Raw genomic sequence first — 17,041 nt, 5'->3', positions numbered from 1 at the left:
ACCCTGAAGTTTAATGTCAGGGGTTGGCTCAATTTGTTCTAAAGATGCTGACCACAAACCCCGGTTCCCTAGAGCTGGGCACAGCAGCTGTAATCCAAGACTTGGGAGGCTGAGGCAGGAGGGCCACGCCGCGTCTCAGGCCAATCGTGACAGGGAGTTCAAAGCCAGCCTGGACTACACGGCACGACCAACGCAGGCCCTTCAGCGCTAAGCCACGGCCCCTGGGTGGTCCCTGCCCTCCTTACCTCCGGTACCGCCGCCAGCCAGGCAGGCCTCCTTCACCATGAGCAGACACAGACACCGACCCACCCCTGGCACCTCACAAGGCACACACAACCCCGGCAGGGAGCAGGGAGAAGCCCCCACCCTTAGCCGGGCTGGGGACAAGCTCTTCGGTGGCAACATCACGACTTTTATTGGTGGTGCCTGTGCTTTGTCTCGAAAATACCTCCTCCCCCTCCCCAGACAACAGGCAGGAAGGGGGCAGCAAAAATAGAAGACGTCCGTCCCTCCTATTGCACATGGACCCTATGTACAGGCCCACCTGGCGGAGGCCGGCGGGGCTCTTGGCACATTCCTGGACCCTGCTCGGAGGGGGAGGGGCTGGGTGGCATCACACGTGAGGCGGGGACCCCGGGGCGCCCTCTGGTCCTTGGCTACTGGCCTTGTTTCCTTCCTGGTCCCTCTCAGTGCCATGTCCCTGCCTGGCTCAGCCTCCCTCCCTCCAGCCTAACCAGCAGGGCTCCCTTCCTCCCAGGGGCCTGAGAGGAAGTTATGGCTTCTCAGTGGCTTCCCCGGAGCCGTCACTCGTGTTCACGTGGGGAAGGGTGCGTGTGGCAGAAGCAGCTGCATGGATACGTGCGGCAAGCCTCAAGTCACTTGGACAGCTTGCTGATGACGCGGATCAGCGCTGCGTTCTCGTCCTTGAGCCGCTGGTTGTCGGCGCGGAGATCAGACAGGGCCTGGGGCACGGAGCAGGGTCAGTGCGGTGGACAGCCCCTGCGGCGCGATATGCACACCCCAAGGCCTCTCAGAGTGCCTACCTTGAGCTCCTCCTCCAGCTCGGCTGCCTTGCGCTCCAGGGCCCTGCGCTCCTGGAATGTAGAGAGCAAGATCAGAAGCCCAGAGTGACTGCCAAGGCAGGGTGGCTGGGCGGGGAGGGTGAGGAGGCTCGGTGCGGGCCCCCGGGTTGGGCCGCTGCGTAGGACGGGGAATGGCGGACCTCCGCCCCACAGGCCCAGACTCACAAATCTCTCCAGCTCTAGGAGGGCTGGCCTCTCAGCGAAGCGCTCATGCCGCTAGGAAGCAGAGAGAAAGGCACAGAAAGTAGAGGATCAAACAGGTGCAGGAGTAGGGGAGGCAGGCCACGCACCCCGGCCCCCAAAACCACGCCGACTCCACCCACCTGGCGGCCGGCCCCGCCTCCCACGGCCCCGCCCAGCCCCAGCTCCAGGCCCGGCCCCTCACCTGCGTGGCTCGCTCCAGCTCTACCTTGAGCTGTGCCAGCCGAAGCGTCGTCTCGGTCAGGGCCTCGCGAAGCCGCTCATTTTCCCTGCGCAGCTCGGAGTACAGCTGAGGGAACCAGAGAGGGCAGCGTCAGGCAGGGCAGACTCAGGCCTAGGGAGGACAAGCCCCCAACCCGGCCGGCGGGGTCCTGCACCTTCCTGAAGCCCCCGTCCGGCTCCTCGGATCGTGGCTCAGGCTCTGGACTGAGGTCCGGCTGTGCATGAGGCCTCCGGCCTGGAAGGCCACCATCTACAGGGCTGCGGAGCAGAGGGGCAGCTGGGAGGGGTCTGGGTCGGGCTCGGCCCTGCCCTAAGGTTCTGCCCTGGCCCACCCCCTACCTGCACTCTGGGCTTCGGTCCGCGGGCTCTGCCTCTTCCCCCTGCCAAGGCAGAAGGCAGGTTGCAGCCCTAGGATGGGGTCCCTCAGACCCAGGCCTGTGCTCTCCCCGCCTCACCCGGGCCCCTGCTCACCTCCGCAGGCCCCCGCCGCTCCCTGCCAATCTTGCGGGGCTCCCTGGCAGTCTGTGGTCCCTGGCCCTGCCCATCAGGCGCCTCTGCTGGGGGTGGGGAACCATCAGCCTGGGCACCCGGAATGGCCCTCTCTGTAGGGCGGTACCCCCAGGGCCCAGCTCCCTGGACACTGGACGGCTGCGTGGGAGAAGCCTTTCCAGAGCAAACCTCACCTCTCTGGGCAGGGCCCTCGGAGTTCTCCACTCCAGGGACTCTGGGCCTCTGGGAAGGGTCCTGCCAGGGAGCAAACCAGGTCAGGACATGGGCATGGCACCACCTGCTGCCCTTCATGTGACCCCACTTACCAGGCCCTGCAGGGACGACTTCTCCGCCTCCGCAGACTTCCCTGCCACCTTCTCTGCTTCTTTCAAGTCTGTCAGAGTCACACCCTGCCAGGTTGAGGAGACAGGGACAGGAACCAGCCTCTATCAGGACCCAAGAGTCCTGTCCTGACCTCCCCCCTCAGACCCGGGTCTGGGCCAGCCTGCCCCGCAGACCCAGGGTCCAGCCCCCACCCACCCCACACCTGTGTGGACCTCCGAGACTGGCGCATGAGGCGGGAGCGTGCTTTCCGCTGGGATTCTGACTCCTCATCCCGCACGGGCATCTGGTAGGACCTGAACACACGACCTGAGGTCAGGCAGGGCTCCTGCTTCCACACCCCCGCCCTGCGGACAGCCTCTGGCTCAGGAGCTCCCTGACTCCTGGCAAGGTATTTCCTCCCCACTGGACAGACAGCACTTCCTCCCGGCACCCTCACCTCCTGCGGTCGCGGGAGTCCACTGGAGCTGAGGCAGAGGCTGGGGGCACATGTGGCTTCACTGAGGGTCCCGGCTCCCTGCTGGAGCAGAAGTGGAGTTAGCTGAGGTGGGAGAGGGCCTGGCAACTTCAGTCTACGGCACACGCTCACTCAGGAAACAGCGTCCAGGAGCCAGGCTCCAGCAGAGCAGAAGGGAGAGGAAGCACAGCCCTAAGAGCAGGAGCTGTGTGGAGGGGAGCGGGACCAGCGAGCAGGAGCCACGCCACCCTCTGGAACGGGAGTGCAGTGGTCTCGGTGACCCCCAAGACACCCGAGAGCACCAGGGAGGGGAACAGGCATGCAAGCAGTAGGGGACAAGACGCCAGAACACCAGGGCCTAAAAGCTCCACGTGAGTTTTTCCTTGATGCAGCAGATGGAAACTGAGGCAGTGTGCTGGGGAGAGGAACAGGACCCCAGACCTGCTGCCCACCCCCGGGACTCACAGGGGAGAGGGCTCTGGAGCCTTCCGGGAGGGAGTGGGGGTAATTCTGGCAAGACGGGGCTCCCTGGCCTGTGGAGAGAGAAGGCGTGTCTTCCCCTTGCTGGAGGCCTTCCCACCTGCAGGGACACCTGCAGTCTGCACCACCCCCAGCACACCCAGGACGAGTGCCTGCCCCTCCACTGCAGGCCACGCACCTGGGCCGAGCTCCCTTCCAGCCAGGACGAGGAGGCGGAGCGCTGCAGCCCCGCACTGGCAGCTGCCTCGGCCCCCTGCCTGTGTGCAGGCCCTAAGGCCCCAGAGCTCCTCGTCTTCTGGAGGCCAGCACACTGGGAGGGGCCAGCACTGGGCAGCTAGAAGGGACAGAAGTCTCCGTCACTGGGAAGCGCCTGTCCCCTTGGAGCCCAGGGTCCCTCCAGAAGGCATGGGGCAAGGCAGCCCCGACCAGCCCTGAGGGCTGGGCCGTCCAGGAGGACAGGGAGCCAGGTTCCCACTGACCAAGCTGGGGAGGTGACCGGTGTCCAGATCCCACGCCCGCCTTGGCCTCACAGCACTCGCAGGGACAGACTCACCGCAGGGCTCTGAGGACTGCCATGTGGCAGGCAGGACATGCCATTGAGGGCTCTAGGCTCTGCAGGGGCCGGCTCTACAGGACAAGGGGATGTCACACAATGCCCCAGCTGTCCCTAGGGGCAGGAAAGCCAGCCTCCGCCCTCAAATTGCACGGCCGCCCCTGGTCCCTACCAGGACGGCCCTCGTCCCCCTCCTCCTCCTCTCGGGCGGGCAGCCCCCCTGCCCCGCCAGGCCTGCGCTCCTTGGACAGGTCCTGCAGGGAGATCTTTTCTCGGCTACTCAGGCGGCATACTGAGCTCCTGCAGAAGGGGCAGGTGTCAGCATCAGGGTCCCAGCAGCGCAGCCTGCCCACCCACCAGCTCCCCTCCGTCCTACCGCCTGTGCTTGCTGCTGGGCGCCACCTGCGGCTCTTGGCCTCTGCTCTGGGCGGCTTCCTTTTGGTTGCGAAGCTGTGAGGAGGGAGGTGCCCCTGGTACACACAGCCCTTGGGGCCTGAGGCACCCCTCCCACACGCCGATGAGCTGCTGCAGCCCCCCAAGTCCTGGCCTGCCCTGGAGGCCTTCCCACCTACAGGGACACCTGCAGTCTGCACCACCCCCAGCACACCCAGGACCCCCCAGAACCCGGCTGTCCAGGTGCAGATGGGTGGCTGCAGCCACCTGTCAGCCTGCCCTGCCCAGGAGCTGAGCCCAGCCCAGGGGATTCAAGTGGGGCGCAGAGAAAGGAACACACCCTGCCCCTTCCAGGAAACTTCTGCACCACACATGTCCCCGTCCCCTGGAGGGCATCTTCCCTGTGCAGGATAGCTCTGGTGACACCCAGGCCACCTTGTCAAGCATGAAGACTCCCACCCAGCCAGGAGGATCCCGTGCCTATGGCCTGCACCACTGCCTGAGTGTGCAGCTGGCCCCAGCCCTGGGCTGCATCCTGGGCCAGAAGGAGTCAGGACTCACCTCCTCTTGCTTCTGAGCCAGTTCCTCCAGCAGGCTCAGCACCTCTTCATCCGCCAGGTCACAGGGACGCTGTCCCTGGGTGGGGAAGGAGTGGGTGACAGGTGCATGAGCTGCTCCACCCTCCCGTGCCCAGGCCACCGGGCCCAGCCTTACCGCGTGGGTCAGTGAGTCCATGCCCCCGCCGTGCTCGGCCAGCAGGCGGCAGGCATCCTCGACCCCCCAGTGTGCAGCAGCATGCAGTGGGGTCCAGCCATCTCCATCCCGGAGCTCAGTGTCGTACCCGGCCTGCAGCAGCAGCCTAGGGCCAAGGAGGCAGGGTCAGTACCCCAAGCAGGGCCTCCAGGTTAAAGCCAGGAACTACACAGGCAGGAACTCCGGGGTCACAGGTCAAAGGCCCGTGCCAGATCTCTCCCCAGGGACCCAAGGCCCTGGTGCCAGTCAACCCCATCTGGGGACACTTTGGGCCCAGGTCCTCCCACTATGAAGACAGTGAGCCCCGACAGAAGGCAGCACTCGTGAGTGTAGCAGGCTCCTGCTGGGACGTAGAGACCTCTCTGGCTGTTCTAACTCGGGGGTGGCAGCCAGGAGCAAGGCTCAACCCACCCACGAGCTCCGGACCCAGAATCACTTGACCCCAAGTGTCAGTGACGAGGAGCCAGAGAAGTCCTGGATCAGCCAGTGTCTACCAGAAAATAGCAACAGGCCACTCCGCCTGGCCAAAGGCAGGGCCACAAATCCACAGAGCTGCCAGGCCTGGGGACACAGACCCAGAATCCTACTGCTCATGGAAGCGGAGACAAAAGGTTGCAAGTCTGAGCCCAGCCTAGGCAGCTTAGCAAAGGAGACTCTACCTCGAACAGGAGGAAAAGGGCCGGGTGAGTGGCTCAGTGTGAAGGCCTTGGGTTCCACCCCAGGGCCAAGAGTAAGTCCAAGGAACTTTCCAAGCCCAGCCGGGCAAGCGCCAATGCTGAGGGAGCCAGGGCGACACAGGGGCAGTGCACGGCTGGCCATGCTGCTGCACCGCACCAAAGGGCTGCCACGCCTGGGCCTTTCCCTGTGCCCACCGCCCCGCTCCAGCCACAGGGGCTTCTGAGCTTCTCGGCATTGCCTTGGCCCCTGTAGCCAGGCATGACCGAGGAGCCCTTCTCAGTCACCTCCTCCCAGCTCTGCTCTCTCCTGATCGCATCCCACAGCAGCTACTGGTCAAGCTCGCCTTTGCCAAGACCTAGCTCAGCTCCTACGCAGCAACAAAACTACATGCGCACACAAAAACTGAGGGCCCGCCAAACAGCTCAGCGGATCAAAGCGCCTGCCAGCAGGCGTGAGACCAGTGGTTCAATCTCCGGTCTGCGGTGCCGGCCCCGCCCCGGGGCGCACTGACACAGCAATTGAGACTGGGCCTGGTGGTGCGCCTGTAATCCCAGCTCTTGGGAGGCTGTACACAGGTAGATCACTAGGAGTCCGATCTAGTAGTGAGACCCTGAACACCCTATAGACCCTTCCCTAAAATACAAAATAAAAAACAAAAGCCTGAGGGGCCGGGAGATATAGCTTAGTAGAATACGCATTTGCCCGGCAAGCACAAGGGCCTGAGTTCAATCTCCACTGAGTTCTTTCGGCCAGTGCTGGAGTCACACGCAGGCAAGGGCTCCTACACTGGCGCTGGGAGTACGCAGGCACTAGCCACGCCCTCAGGGGCCGTTGGGCTGCTTGCAAACATCAGCTCTTTCTCACTTCAACGGCCATGTGCGGTTTTCAGGTGGGCACGTGCTCACTCGCAAGGGAGGCCACCCCCAGCACCCGTACCGGTGACTGCCTCTGTCTGGTAAAGGAGATGCGTGCGTGAAGGCAGCCGCGCCACTTTGGCACCACTCTGTCTCTAAGGGTCAGACAAGCTGCACGTGGGGGCACCCCAGCTACTTGGGAGGCTGAGGCAGGAGGATTCAAAGTTCTAAGCTAGCCTGGGCCACGTGGTAAAGCCCACATCAAAGTAAGATGCTCCAAGGACTGGGGCTGAAGCTCAGCCTTTGAGTGCTTGCCAAGTAGGCACAAGGTCCGGTTCGACTCCCAGCAGGCAAAAGAAGAAACAAGACAGGCACTGCTCCCTTCTCCTCCCCACTTCCTGCTGGCTGGGATCAGCTGTGGGGTCCGGAAGGATTCGGGCCAACCGCCAGAAAGGGACGAACAGCCACGGTGGGACAGAGGAAGACCCCAGATAGTGCCGCGGATGATGGGAAGGGAATGCACACCAGAATAACTTAAAACATGCAGGTTCCAAACAACCCAGCCTTGGGGTACATGGAACAGAAAGCACCAAGCCAAGGAGGCCAATTCTGCCGTCCCAGCAAGCACTGGGACGGGCATCTCAGAACCAAATAGGACCGGTGGGGTAAATGCTAGCAGGATCCACAGACAGCGCTAGCCTTTAGAGGTGCAGATGACAATGACCTGACACTGTCCCTTCCCAGCACACACACACACAGGGCACATAGAAAACCTCCACAGACTGAAAAGGCTGGAATCACGTAGGCCCTATTTTCTGACGAACCAATTAAGGCAGAGAATCAGTACTGAAATAATTGGGAAGTCCCACATATTGGGAAATCAGAGACGCACTCCTAGACAATTCACAGGCCAAAGAAAAATCATGGAGCTAGGCACAGTGGTTCACATCTGTTAAACCCAGCACTCTAGAAGGCTGAGGCAGAAGGATCAAAAAATTCAAGCCCAACCTGAGCAACTCAGTAAGATCCTGTCTCAAAGTAAAAACTAAAGGGACACATGGAAAGCATGTTTGTAATCCCAGCATGCTGGAGGCTGAGTGAGGAGGAGCGCTACCAGCTTGACATCACTGGGGCTATTAGTGAGTTCAACACCAACTGAAATTGCACAGGAAAGATTCTGTCTCAAAAAAGAAAAAATAAATAAACAAGGTTAGGGATGTAGCTCAGTGTGAAGGCGACAGGTTTGATTCCCAGTACTCCAAACCAGGAAAGGTCATCAATTAGAGAATGCTCATTGTTACATGGCCAACGATGAAGGAGAGGATACAGCCAGCTGTGTGGGGCCAGCCCCAGCTGTGCTGCAAGCAGCTGCAGCATCCCCAGTGTACGCTGCAAAGGAAAAGGCAAGGCCATGCGAGAAGGAACACGCTCACCTCATCACCTCTATGTAGCCCTTGGCGGCAGCCACGTGCAGGGCGGAGGCCCCCGTGCGCGGGTGCCGGGCCTCAGGCATAGCGCCCCCGTTGAGCCAGCACTGCGTGTCATGAAGCAGCAGCTCCTCCTCGGCCCGCTTTGCAGCCTCCACGTCCACACCTGGAGGGCAAGAAGAGGTAAGGGCAAGCTCGGCCCTTGTTGGGGCGCCCAAGGCTCCCCGTACCCCCACCCTAGCACTCAGCTCCCAGCCAAGCTCCGCAGTGCTGGCTGCTGAGCCTCTCCCAGCCACCTCATTTCCACCAGAAAACCTCACATTTACTGGGCACAACCAGCCTCTTTTTTCCCCCTAACACAATCCACACTCCACCATCCACACACACACAGCACGGCCCCACAGACCTTCCCTGCAGGCTAAGCCACCAAAGATGTCGTGAAGTCCGCACCACCTGGTCAAGCCCCCTGGCCCTCAGGTGATACCCACCAGGCTAGTGATTTAACATGGGCTGACATCCCAGCATCCTCCAAGGTTCCAGAGAAGCTGCCTTCCCTGTGTGCTCTAAACTGAGAGGGGACAAGGGTGCGCCCCAGGGAAAGTCGCGATCACCTTGTTCTCTCAGAATGACATTTTCACACCGAGCAGAGTGGCGCGGAGAGCAGAACTGTCCTGTGCTGAGCTAGCACACGTAGCCACTGAGACAACCCTCAACACGCAAAGCCCACAGTGGCTCTCGCAGGTCAGGAAAGGGGGTAAGCCCACGTGGGAATAGTTGCGTGTGTGTGTACACGTGTGTTTTGAGGTGAGATTAAATCCAGGCCTGTGCACACCAGGCAAGCACTGTGCCACTGGGCTATGCCCTCCAGCCCGTACCTTCAGGTTTTGTTATTAATCACATGTGATGATATTTTGGGTATCCTGAAGTAAAACACATTATTACTGTTGGGTGTGGGTTTTTCCACAGTGCTAGGGAATAAACTAGGCCATGCTAGGCCACACCCCAGATCTAAGTATGACCTCGGTTAAAATTAATTTCACCCGTTGGCTTTTATTGTTTTAAATCTATCAACTTGGAGAAAAAAGTATTTTGTTGGTTTTGGCTTTCAGACAGCCTTGAGATATATATATATATATATATGTATATGGCTGGCCTCGTGGGCTCGCCCTGCCTTGGCCTGCTTGGTGCTGGAATGCGGGAATGATCTGCGCCTTCCACTGGCTTCCACCTGGCAGCACTTCCACGGAAGCCAAATGCCCTCTGCCAGGGTAAAAGCCAAGTAAGGGGCTGGACATTTGGCTCCGCCGTGGAACACCTGCCTAGCAAGTGGAACACCTGGGTTCGGTCCTGGGTACCAAAAACAAAAAATAAACCTCAACTGAAAAACAATTACAAAAAAAAGACCCCTAAGATAGAAAAGCAAGTGTGGCAGCGGCGACAGCAGCCGCTGTGGCCGCCCCAAGGCCCTCCCTGCTGCCCGAGGCAGCCACCACCCTCAGGTCTGCTCGCTGAGGGCATGTTCTGGTCACGCTCTTGCACATCACCAGAAAACCATCAAGGGAACCCCAGACACGCAGCCCTGACGTCCTGACAGCCCTGCAGGCTCCCAGCCCGGCCCTGAGGCTTGGCGCCCTCTGGTGGCACGTGGCAGGATCCCACCCTGCAGCAAGTCCAGCATGAAGGGGGTCGGGCCCATCTCCCAGCCTGCCTGGTGCTGTCCCACAGCGGCCGAACTGCTCTCCCCGAGTGGGGCTGGCCTTACGTTCACAGCCAGGCCACTCTTACTCTCAGCGGCAGTGCCGGCAAAATGAACGCACTACAAACATACCAAGGCCACTATCTTAAAGCGCATGACTTAGTGGCACTCAGGATTTTCTCAGGATGGTGGACCATCATTGCTGTCTAGCTCCTGGGTGTTTGTCACCCCAGTGAAACTACGCCCACTGAGTGGTGCTGTCCACACTGTCCTCCCCGGGGCCAGCAGCAACATCTACTTCCTGGCTCCAGGGATCTGCCCGCTGGGGAGCTACCTGTACTCCCGGCTGCTGCGTCCTACCCGACCCTGCCCCACCCTGCCTTCACAGCCTCCTCTGCCCACTCCTCAGATGTCACCGTCCTGCAGTTCTCTGAGGCTCCAGCCTCCCCACCTGTGGACAGCTCGATGGTCACCCTCATCTACTGCACGAAGCCCACAAGCACAGCGGCCAGGACAAGAACAAAGGCCTTCAGCCACCTCCTCCGCTGCCCAAGAGCTTCCCACAGTGGCTGTGATGGGCATTTCCACTGGCCAAAAATAAGCATTCCCACAGATCCCCTTGCCAGCATAGGGACTACTGGGCACCCTCACCCACCCTCCTGGGAGCTGGGAGTCCTAGGGAGACTGCTTCAGACCTTCCAAAAGCACAAGTCTCTTCCCACCCAGGTCTGCACCTGTGCCAAGCAGCCAGAGGCCCCTTCCATCAGGACATGGAATGGGACGCTCCCACAGGGACATGACATCCCAGCACCATAGATAAGCTGGCATCCGCTCCTCAGGGGCCACATCTCGCCGCTCACCCACACGGTTCCAATGTGACAGAGCTCATGGCCTGGCTCCTGGGGTGGGCTCGTCTCCAGGCCTGGCCACCCCTGCCACAGTGACAGGACACGGGGGCTATCACGGGACTGAGGTGGCCACGGAGCACCAGAGCTGAAGGTCAACTGCGGAAAAGGGGGCTTCCTAACTCTGCTGGGATAGCAGCCCCATGCTGGAGAACATGCCTCAGCAACGCCAGCGCAGAAGATGCGGAGGTGCCCGACTCCATCTGTGTCCCTGGACTGACTATGCTTGAAATCCCCATCGCTCGTGGACTTTACGCAAGCACATCTATCGCCTTACGAAAAGCTCCTGGCTGGCCCGGGGGTGCATGCCTGTCATCCAGGACTTCAGGAGACTACAGCATGAAGGTCACAAGCTCAAGGCCCGGCTGAGCAACTCAGCATCTCAGCAAGACCCTGTCTCACACCAAGACAAGGGCTGGGGATATGGCAACGTCTAGCATCACAAACAATTAATAAATACACAAATAAAAAAAATGGTGGTAAAAGAGACACAAAACTTTCCATCCTGAACATCATCCATCCCAGGACTGGGCAGGCCAACACAGAAACTGTACCCTCCCAACAACTGATACGTGCCCTCTCCCAGCTACCAGCAACCGCCACCTGACTGGCTAGGATCTTTCTGTCACCGCAATCTTGGCAGGTCTGGGTACCTCACGCGAGCGGAGCCAAGCCCCTCCACCTGCGGCACTGGCTTCCTCTGCCCAGAACGTGGCCTGGAGCGCCTCCTCTTGCAGTGCAGCCCAAGCCCACTCCTTCTCAAGGCTGACTGGGGTGTGTGCACACCGTATTTTGTCGGCCTGTGCGGTGAAGGACACCTGGCTCCTTCCACCTTCCTTAAGAAATTCAAGGTGTGGAGCTGCTCCTTTGCCTGAAGCGGCACACGGAACACGGCTAGTTCTGGGAAAGAGCCATCCCTGGTCCAACAGAGCCAGCCGGACTGCTTTCCCAGGAACAGCAAGCCACTGTAGCAGGGATGCCCTGCAGCCCTGGAGGACCGGCCACCTCCTGGAGATGATGTCCCGTGGGCAATGGTCTTGGCTTCTGTCACCAGGTCCAGCTCGCTGACCCCACAGCTGCCCCTCATGAAGGCAGCTGGGCAGGCATCATGGCAACAGACCCACGAGGCCTTGTCACCAGAGGGCAGTGGTCTTTACAGAGGTACCCTCCCAGCCAGAGGGCTGAGGTCTCCAGGAACCAGCATCTGCCACCAACACGCCCTTCCTCAGCCTTTCCTTGCTGCAGGGAGCTGGCACTCAGCCCTCAGAGAAGCCAAAACAGCTGCAGGCAACTTCCACAGTGTAGAGAGTCAGAGTTCAGAGAGAGCCCAGAGCTGCTCTGGGGACCCCAGAGAGACCCAGCAAGGCTGCCACAAGGCATCACTCTGCAGGCAGCTTACTCCTAAAGGCAGGAGGACGCCTCACAGAAGAGCCAAACCCATGACCAGGACCCACGGACCTGCACGGATGCAGCTCAGCCACGAGGCCTGCCCAACACACACTGCCCTGGGCGCGTCCCCGGCAGACCACTACCCAAGTAAAGCAGAGCCGAGTCTCACTGCAGAGAAGAGAGTCCACACCGAGGATGTTCTAACAGCACGGGGCGCGAGCGCCAAGCCAGGCAGAGGAAACCAAGGTGCCCCAAGGCTTGGGGGCGCCCAGGACTGGCCAACGCTAAGGCCTGCCGAGGGCACACACAACAGCAGCACATTGCCACTTTGGGGACAGGCGCTGTACATGGGGAAGTTACGAAATCTGCCACCATCCACAGCCTGCCAGCGCATCCAACAGCACAGCCAGGGCAGGGGGAGGGCCAACCAGGGCAGGGAGGGGGTTAACTGTGCTAGGCTGCGTGTGGGAGGAGGAGGAGCAAGGCCAGGCATGAGAGAACAGGAAGCCACAGACAGAGTGACCATCCCCACGAGACGCCCAGAGAAGTCGCAGACTGGACACTGCCCTGCAGCTGCTGAGGGCCAGGAACATCGGTTGACAGCTGATGCGTTGGCTGCACTCTGTAACTACCTGAAAACCACGGACTGCAGGCCTGCTGGCACACACCTATCATCCCAGCGCTCAGGAGGCTGAGGCAGGAGGTTTGCTGTGAGTTCAGGGCCAGACTAAATTTCACAATGAGACTGTCTCAAAAAAAAAAGGGGGGGGGGAGGGTCTAGCCAGATAGCTCAGCACATTAAAGCATGGGCTTAGGCAGGTGCAAGGACCCCTGCATGCCGTGCGGGGCTCGCCGCCGGGGTGTGCAGAGACGGTGACTGAGATGGGGCATGGTGGTGCACGCCTGTAATCCCAGCGCTTGGGAGGCTGAAAACAGGAGGATCCTTACGAGTTAGATCTATGTAGTGAGACCCTGTGGACCCTGTACTAAGTACACTGAAAAGAAAAAACTGATCTGTGCACTTTTAAATGGGTGACTTGCAAGGTGCACGAAAATTACCTCAAAAAGCTGCTGAGGGAAGAGGATGGGAAAAGAAAGGTGAAAGAATTAAGACACACTATGTACATCTACATCCAGGAACCACGCCCTGCACGAAGGCAGTCATTATGCCCTGCAAACTGCACTAATGACGACTTCGGGACACAGGCGCGGGCAGCCAGCGGGGCCTGTGGGTGCTCATCACATGCTCAACTTTTCCATCAGGCCCTGGCGCCAGCGCCTGCCTAGTGCCTTTCCATCTCAGGCGACGGCGCGCAAGGGCACTGCCAGAAACCGGGGCAGGCCAGGGGATCTGTTCTTTGTCACCGCTCCCCCTCCTGGTGGAGGGCACCCCCACTCCCCAACCGTGGCGCTGCTTCCTCACGCCCTCCTTGCCCACAGGACCCTGCCCAGTCACTCCAAGCACCTTTTGGGACAGCTGAGCTGTCACCTGCAGCCCTGGGAGCTGGCCCCATCTTCACCCCAGGACTGTGGGGATTGGCCTCCCCACCCACCCTGCTTCAAGGACTCTGTGTCCAGCACGGCAGCACTGGATGAAGGCTTCATGAGAGATCCATCTTCATTAATCCCCACCCACCCACCCAGCAGAGACCACGGCCATATAGCTTCAAGAGCTCTGGGGCCCCGCAGTCTCTGAACCCTGTGTGTCCACTCCCCTGAGTGAGCACTCCTGGGCCAGCCCACCCCCGCCGGCCACTTCCCCAGGAGAACCTGAGGAAGGCACCGTCCACAGGCAGGGGACACAGGCCGGGTGCCAGGAGCCCCAGCAGGCGCGCCTGCGCCTACAGGCCCACCTCGCCGGGCGATCTCTGCCTTCAGTAGTCCCTCCACAGCATCCGACTCTGCCAGGTCCAGGGGCAGGTCCCCGTCACTGTTCACAGCCGCAATGTTGGCCCCGTGGCTCAGGAGGTACCTGGGGATGGGGAGGTCAGGGCTGCTGCCAGCACAGGGTCACTCCCGGTCCCACCCAGGCCCTGCCTCACCTGGCGATGTCCAGGTAGCCACAGGAGGCAGCCACGTGCAGAGGCGTCCAGCCCTCGTTGTCCGCCTGGTTCACGGTGGCACCCTGCTCCACCAGGAAGCGCACCACCTCCAGGTTCTCGTCAATGCAGGCCTGGGGATGGGGGAGGGCATGACCCTGGGGTTCAGCACCCCAGCACCCCCCAGGCCCAGCAGAAGTGAGGAGGTCGATGCTGAGTGAGACACCACTGCTCCCCATCACAAGGTCTGCTGGGGGCTGGAGCAGAAAGCAGGCTGAACTTGGTAGAGAAGCAATGCGGCTTCTCCTCAGGTGTGGGCTCCCACAGGACAGAACCCTGTCATGACGTGCAGGATGGACACCCATGCTCGGCCCTTCTTCCTCAGAGCCGGTAGGGCCGGGGAGGGGCAGGCACACCAGGCCAAGACACTTGGCAGACTTACTCCAGAGTGGACCCTGAGGGCGGCCCAGGCCGTGCAGGGCTGCTGAAGTCGCCCGCCAGGCCCCAGACAGAAAAGGATCCAGGTCAGGGCCGCCTAAGGGGCAGACAGCCGCGTGCCAGGGCCAGGTTGAGGGACTGCTCTACAGAGGGCACAGCCACAGGGGCTCCCAGGCCCTGTGTCTTTAGGGATCAATGGGGTCCTCAGGACAGACCAGCCCCCCAGCTCTCTCACCTCCCCTTCACCACCTATCTGGAGGAGGGCAGGAAGCTGCGAGGGCCAAGAGCATGAAGTCATGGAAACTCAGGCTGCAAGAGGGGGGCCGCACGTGCCCTGGGAACGGGATGAACTCTGGGCTCCGTTTATTTCCACTTGGTTGCCATGGCGATGGGGGGGCAAGGAAGGAGCCGGGCCTTTCCCTTTCAAGGACCTGGCCCAGCACAGGCATCCACGCAAAAGATGCCCGAGGCCTGGGAACCTGGGGCACCGCATCTGGGTACTGATCCTGCGCCCAACCGCTGGGAGAGCCCTGCCTCCTCCCTCAGACCCTGGTTTAGCGCTCTACTCTCTCTGTTCAGACCTGAGAACCCAGGGTCCCAGTCTGGGTTCAGTGGTGTGTACTGTAATCCCAGCATCTGGGAGACTGCAGCAGGACTACTGAAAGTTCTAGTATCGACTGTATAATTTAACAATACCTGGTCTAAAAATTAAAAGGGCTGTGCTATGGCTCAAGGCAAAGGCTCTGCGTTCAATTCCCAGTAGCATGCATGTACATACCCATACACACACACACACTCTCTCTCTCTCTCTCTCTCTCTCTCTCTCTCTCTCTCTCTCTCTCTGTCTGTCTCTCTCCCAGTTCCTTCTATCCTACTACCCAACACCAGCCATTAATACACAAGAGAATGAGAGTTTAAGGGTCAGCGACACACCAGCCTTGACAGGGCAGAGGAACATCCCAAACAGAGGCTGAGGCAGGAGGACGCAAGGACCAGCTCCAGGGAAAGAAACCAGCTCAAAGTCTAGAGTCACTCAGACCAACTACTCCTAGTTTCTGGAAGCAAGGGTCTTCCTGGGTCCCAGGATTTTCAGTGCTGTAAGTAGGCCAGTCCTGGGCAAGCTGTTTACTGGACTGCCACGCCACATCTGAACCCCAGCTCCCCACTAAGCTGTCCTTGGGAGCTGAGGCAGGAACCTCCCCTCTCTGAACCTTAGTGGCCAGGCCCCTGGAAGGCCACCACAGTGGAAGGAAGTCCCATCTGGCAAGGCCAGAGAAAAGGTCTGGGCTCGGGAGGATCTCCAGGAAAGGGCTCCAAGCAAAGGGCAGGGCTAGAAGACCCTGCAGGAGGGCCAGGAGGGCCAGAGGGGAGAGAACACACCAAAGCCTGGTGCACAACGGTGCCCGGGGCCTCAGAGAAGCAGGGCCCCTCCAGGTTGAGGACTGGCCTGAGCAGCACCACCCTGTGAACACCTACAAGGCCGCAGGCCCTGTTTCCCACATGTGCCCCCAACCCCAGACCCCTGCCAGAGGGACGCACTGCTGGCCCATTCCACAGGGGCAAACTGGAGGCACACTCAAGGGACAGGCATTAGAACTTGGGACAGGTCACTACTGTCTCTGTTCTTCTGAGAATCCGAAACCTGGGCCCTGTCAAGAGCATCTTCTCCGCAACCCCAGCCAAGCTCTCCTTTGCCAGCATCCCCCCTGGCCTCACCAGTAGCCAAATGACAGGGGTCTTGGCAAGAAGAAAGGCACACAATCACTGAAGGCAGCAATCAGAGTGTCCTGGAGGGGGCACGGGGACGGTAGAGGGCCCTCGGGGGACGGCCCTGCAGATGCTAGGAGAAAGCACACAGTGGGTAAGAGGGGAGGTGCCCAAGTTGAAAGCCTGCCTCAAGTCCACACTGGAGCAGGTGTCTGGCTAAAGCAGCCCAGAGGGCTGAGAAGTGGCCCAAAGCCTGGGAAAGGGGCGCTTTGAGGATGTCCAGAAACACGACAATGATGCAGGCTCAGCCGGGGGAGGGGATGGCGAACAGAAGCATTCCTAGGAAGGGCCACAGGAGGGGTAAGAGGTGGTACCGATCCCCAAAGGAGGTTGAGGAGAAGCAGCTGGGGTAAGAGGACACGGGGCAGGGGTGAGGAAGAGGAAACGGAGGTCACCCAACAGGGGGAGATCGGCTTGGGGAACGAGGTACGACGGGCCTACAAGGAAGTGGCGTGGGAAGGATCATCCTCAGGCAGCGGCAAAAAGCACAGGTCCGTCTGGGAAGATGAGGCCAAAGGTGACGGAGGACTGAAGGATCTAGGCCTAACCGAAGAAGATGGCCCGGGAGGAAGGAAGCCCCGGCAAGGGGCGGAGAAGGATGCAGCCCCTACCCGGAAAGGGACCTGGGCCGCGAGGGCAGCGAGTGCGCAGATCCTAAGAGGGGCGCGACACTGGCCCAGGAGAGGGATGACAGCATCCGACGGCGCGGGCGGGGCGGCACAGACGGGCGCGCAAAGGGCGCTCAGGGTCGGCAAGAGGGCAGCACGGAATGGCACCGACCAGGACGCGTGACGCGGGCCACCCGGGCCCCCGGCGGGCAGCGCCGAGGGCAGACAGGCAGGGGCGCGCTCGGGGTCGCAGGCCAGGGGCGGCGGC

The 17,041-nt window shown here is 60.7% G+C and overlaps 1 protein-coding gene across 1 annotated transcript in view; it reads right to left on the bottom strand.

Annotated features, from left to right (window-relative positions):
- Window positions 1–395: 395 nt before the first annotated feature.
- The window catches only part of Ppp1r12c (protein phosphatase 1 regulatory subunit 12C), a 17,559-nt gene continuing 913 nt past the window's right edge, over window positions 396–17,041 (bottom strand). Inside the window, exons 2-23 of the mRNA XM_023707979.1 lie at window positions 14,403–14,495; window positions 13,964–14,094; window positions 13,775–13,893; window positions 7,938–8,097; window positions 4,934–5,078; window positions 4,781–4,855; window positions 4,203–4,276; window positions 3,999–4,126; window positions 3,827–3,900; window positions 3,452–3,607; window positions 3,259–3,326; window positions 2,776–2,856; window positions 2,542–2,632; window positions 2,321–2,404; window positions 2,189–2,249; window positions 1,977–2,062; window positions 1,845–1,885; window positions 1,661–1,763; window positions 1,468–1,572; window positions 1,248–1,298; window positions 1,044–1,094; window positions 396–962 (exon numbers count right to left, since the gene is read on the bottom strand). Coding sequence (XP_023563747.1) covers window positions 876–962; window positions 1,044–1,094; window positions 1,248–1,298; window positions 1,468–1,572; window positions 1,661–1,763; window positions 1,845–1,885; window positions 1,977–2,062; window positions 2,189–2,249; window positions 2,321–2,404; window positions 2,542–2,632; window positions 2,776–2,856; window positions 3,259–3,326; window positions 3,452–3,607; window positions 3,827–3,900; window positions 3,999–4,126; window positions 4,203–4,276; window positions 4,781–4,855; window positions 4,934–5,078; window positions 7,938–8,097; window positions 13,775–13,893; window positions 13,964–14,094; window positions 14,403–14,495 — 2,064 coding nt within the window. The 3' untranslated portion in view covers window positions 396–875. The remainder of the gene's footprint in view (window positions 963–1,043; window positions 1,095–1,247; window positions 1,299–1,467; window positions 1,573–1,660; window positions 1,764–1,844; window positions 1,886–1,976; window positions 2,063–2,188; window positions 2,250–2,320; window positions 2,405–2,541; window positions 2,633–2,775; window positions 2,857–3,258; window positions 3,327–3,451; window positions 3,608–3,826; window positions 3,901–3,998; window positions 4,127–4,202; window positions 4,277–4,780; window positions 4,856–4,933; window positions 5,079–7,937; window positions 8,098–13,774; window positions 13,894–13,963; window positions 14,095–14,402; window positions 14,496–17,041) is intronic.

Source organism: Octodon degus, unplaced genomic scaffold (genome assembly GCF_000260255.1).
Source record: "Octodon degus isolate 3935 unplaced genomic scaffold, OctDeg1.0 scaffold00320, whole genome shotgun sequence".
In the NCBI taxonomy this organism is placed as follows: domain Eukaryota; kingdom Metazoa; phylum Chordata; class Mammalia; order Rodentia; family Octodontidae; genus Octodon; species Octodon degus.
The sequence above is the reverse complement of the archived record's forward strand: the minus strand, read 5'-3'. Positions and strand labels throughout refer to the sequence as shown.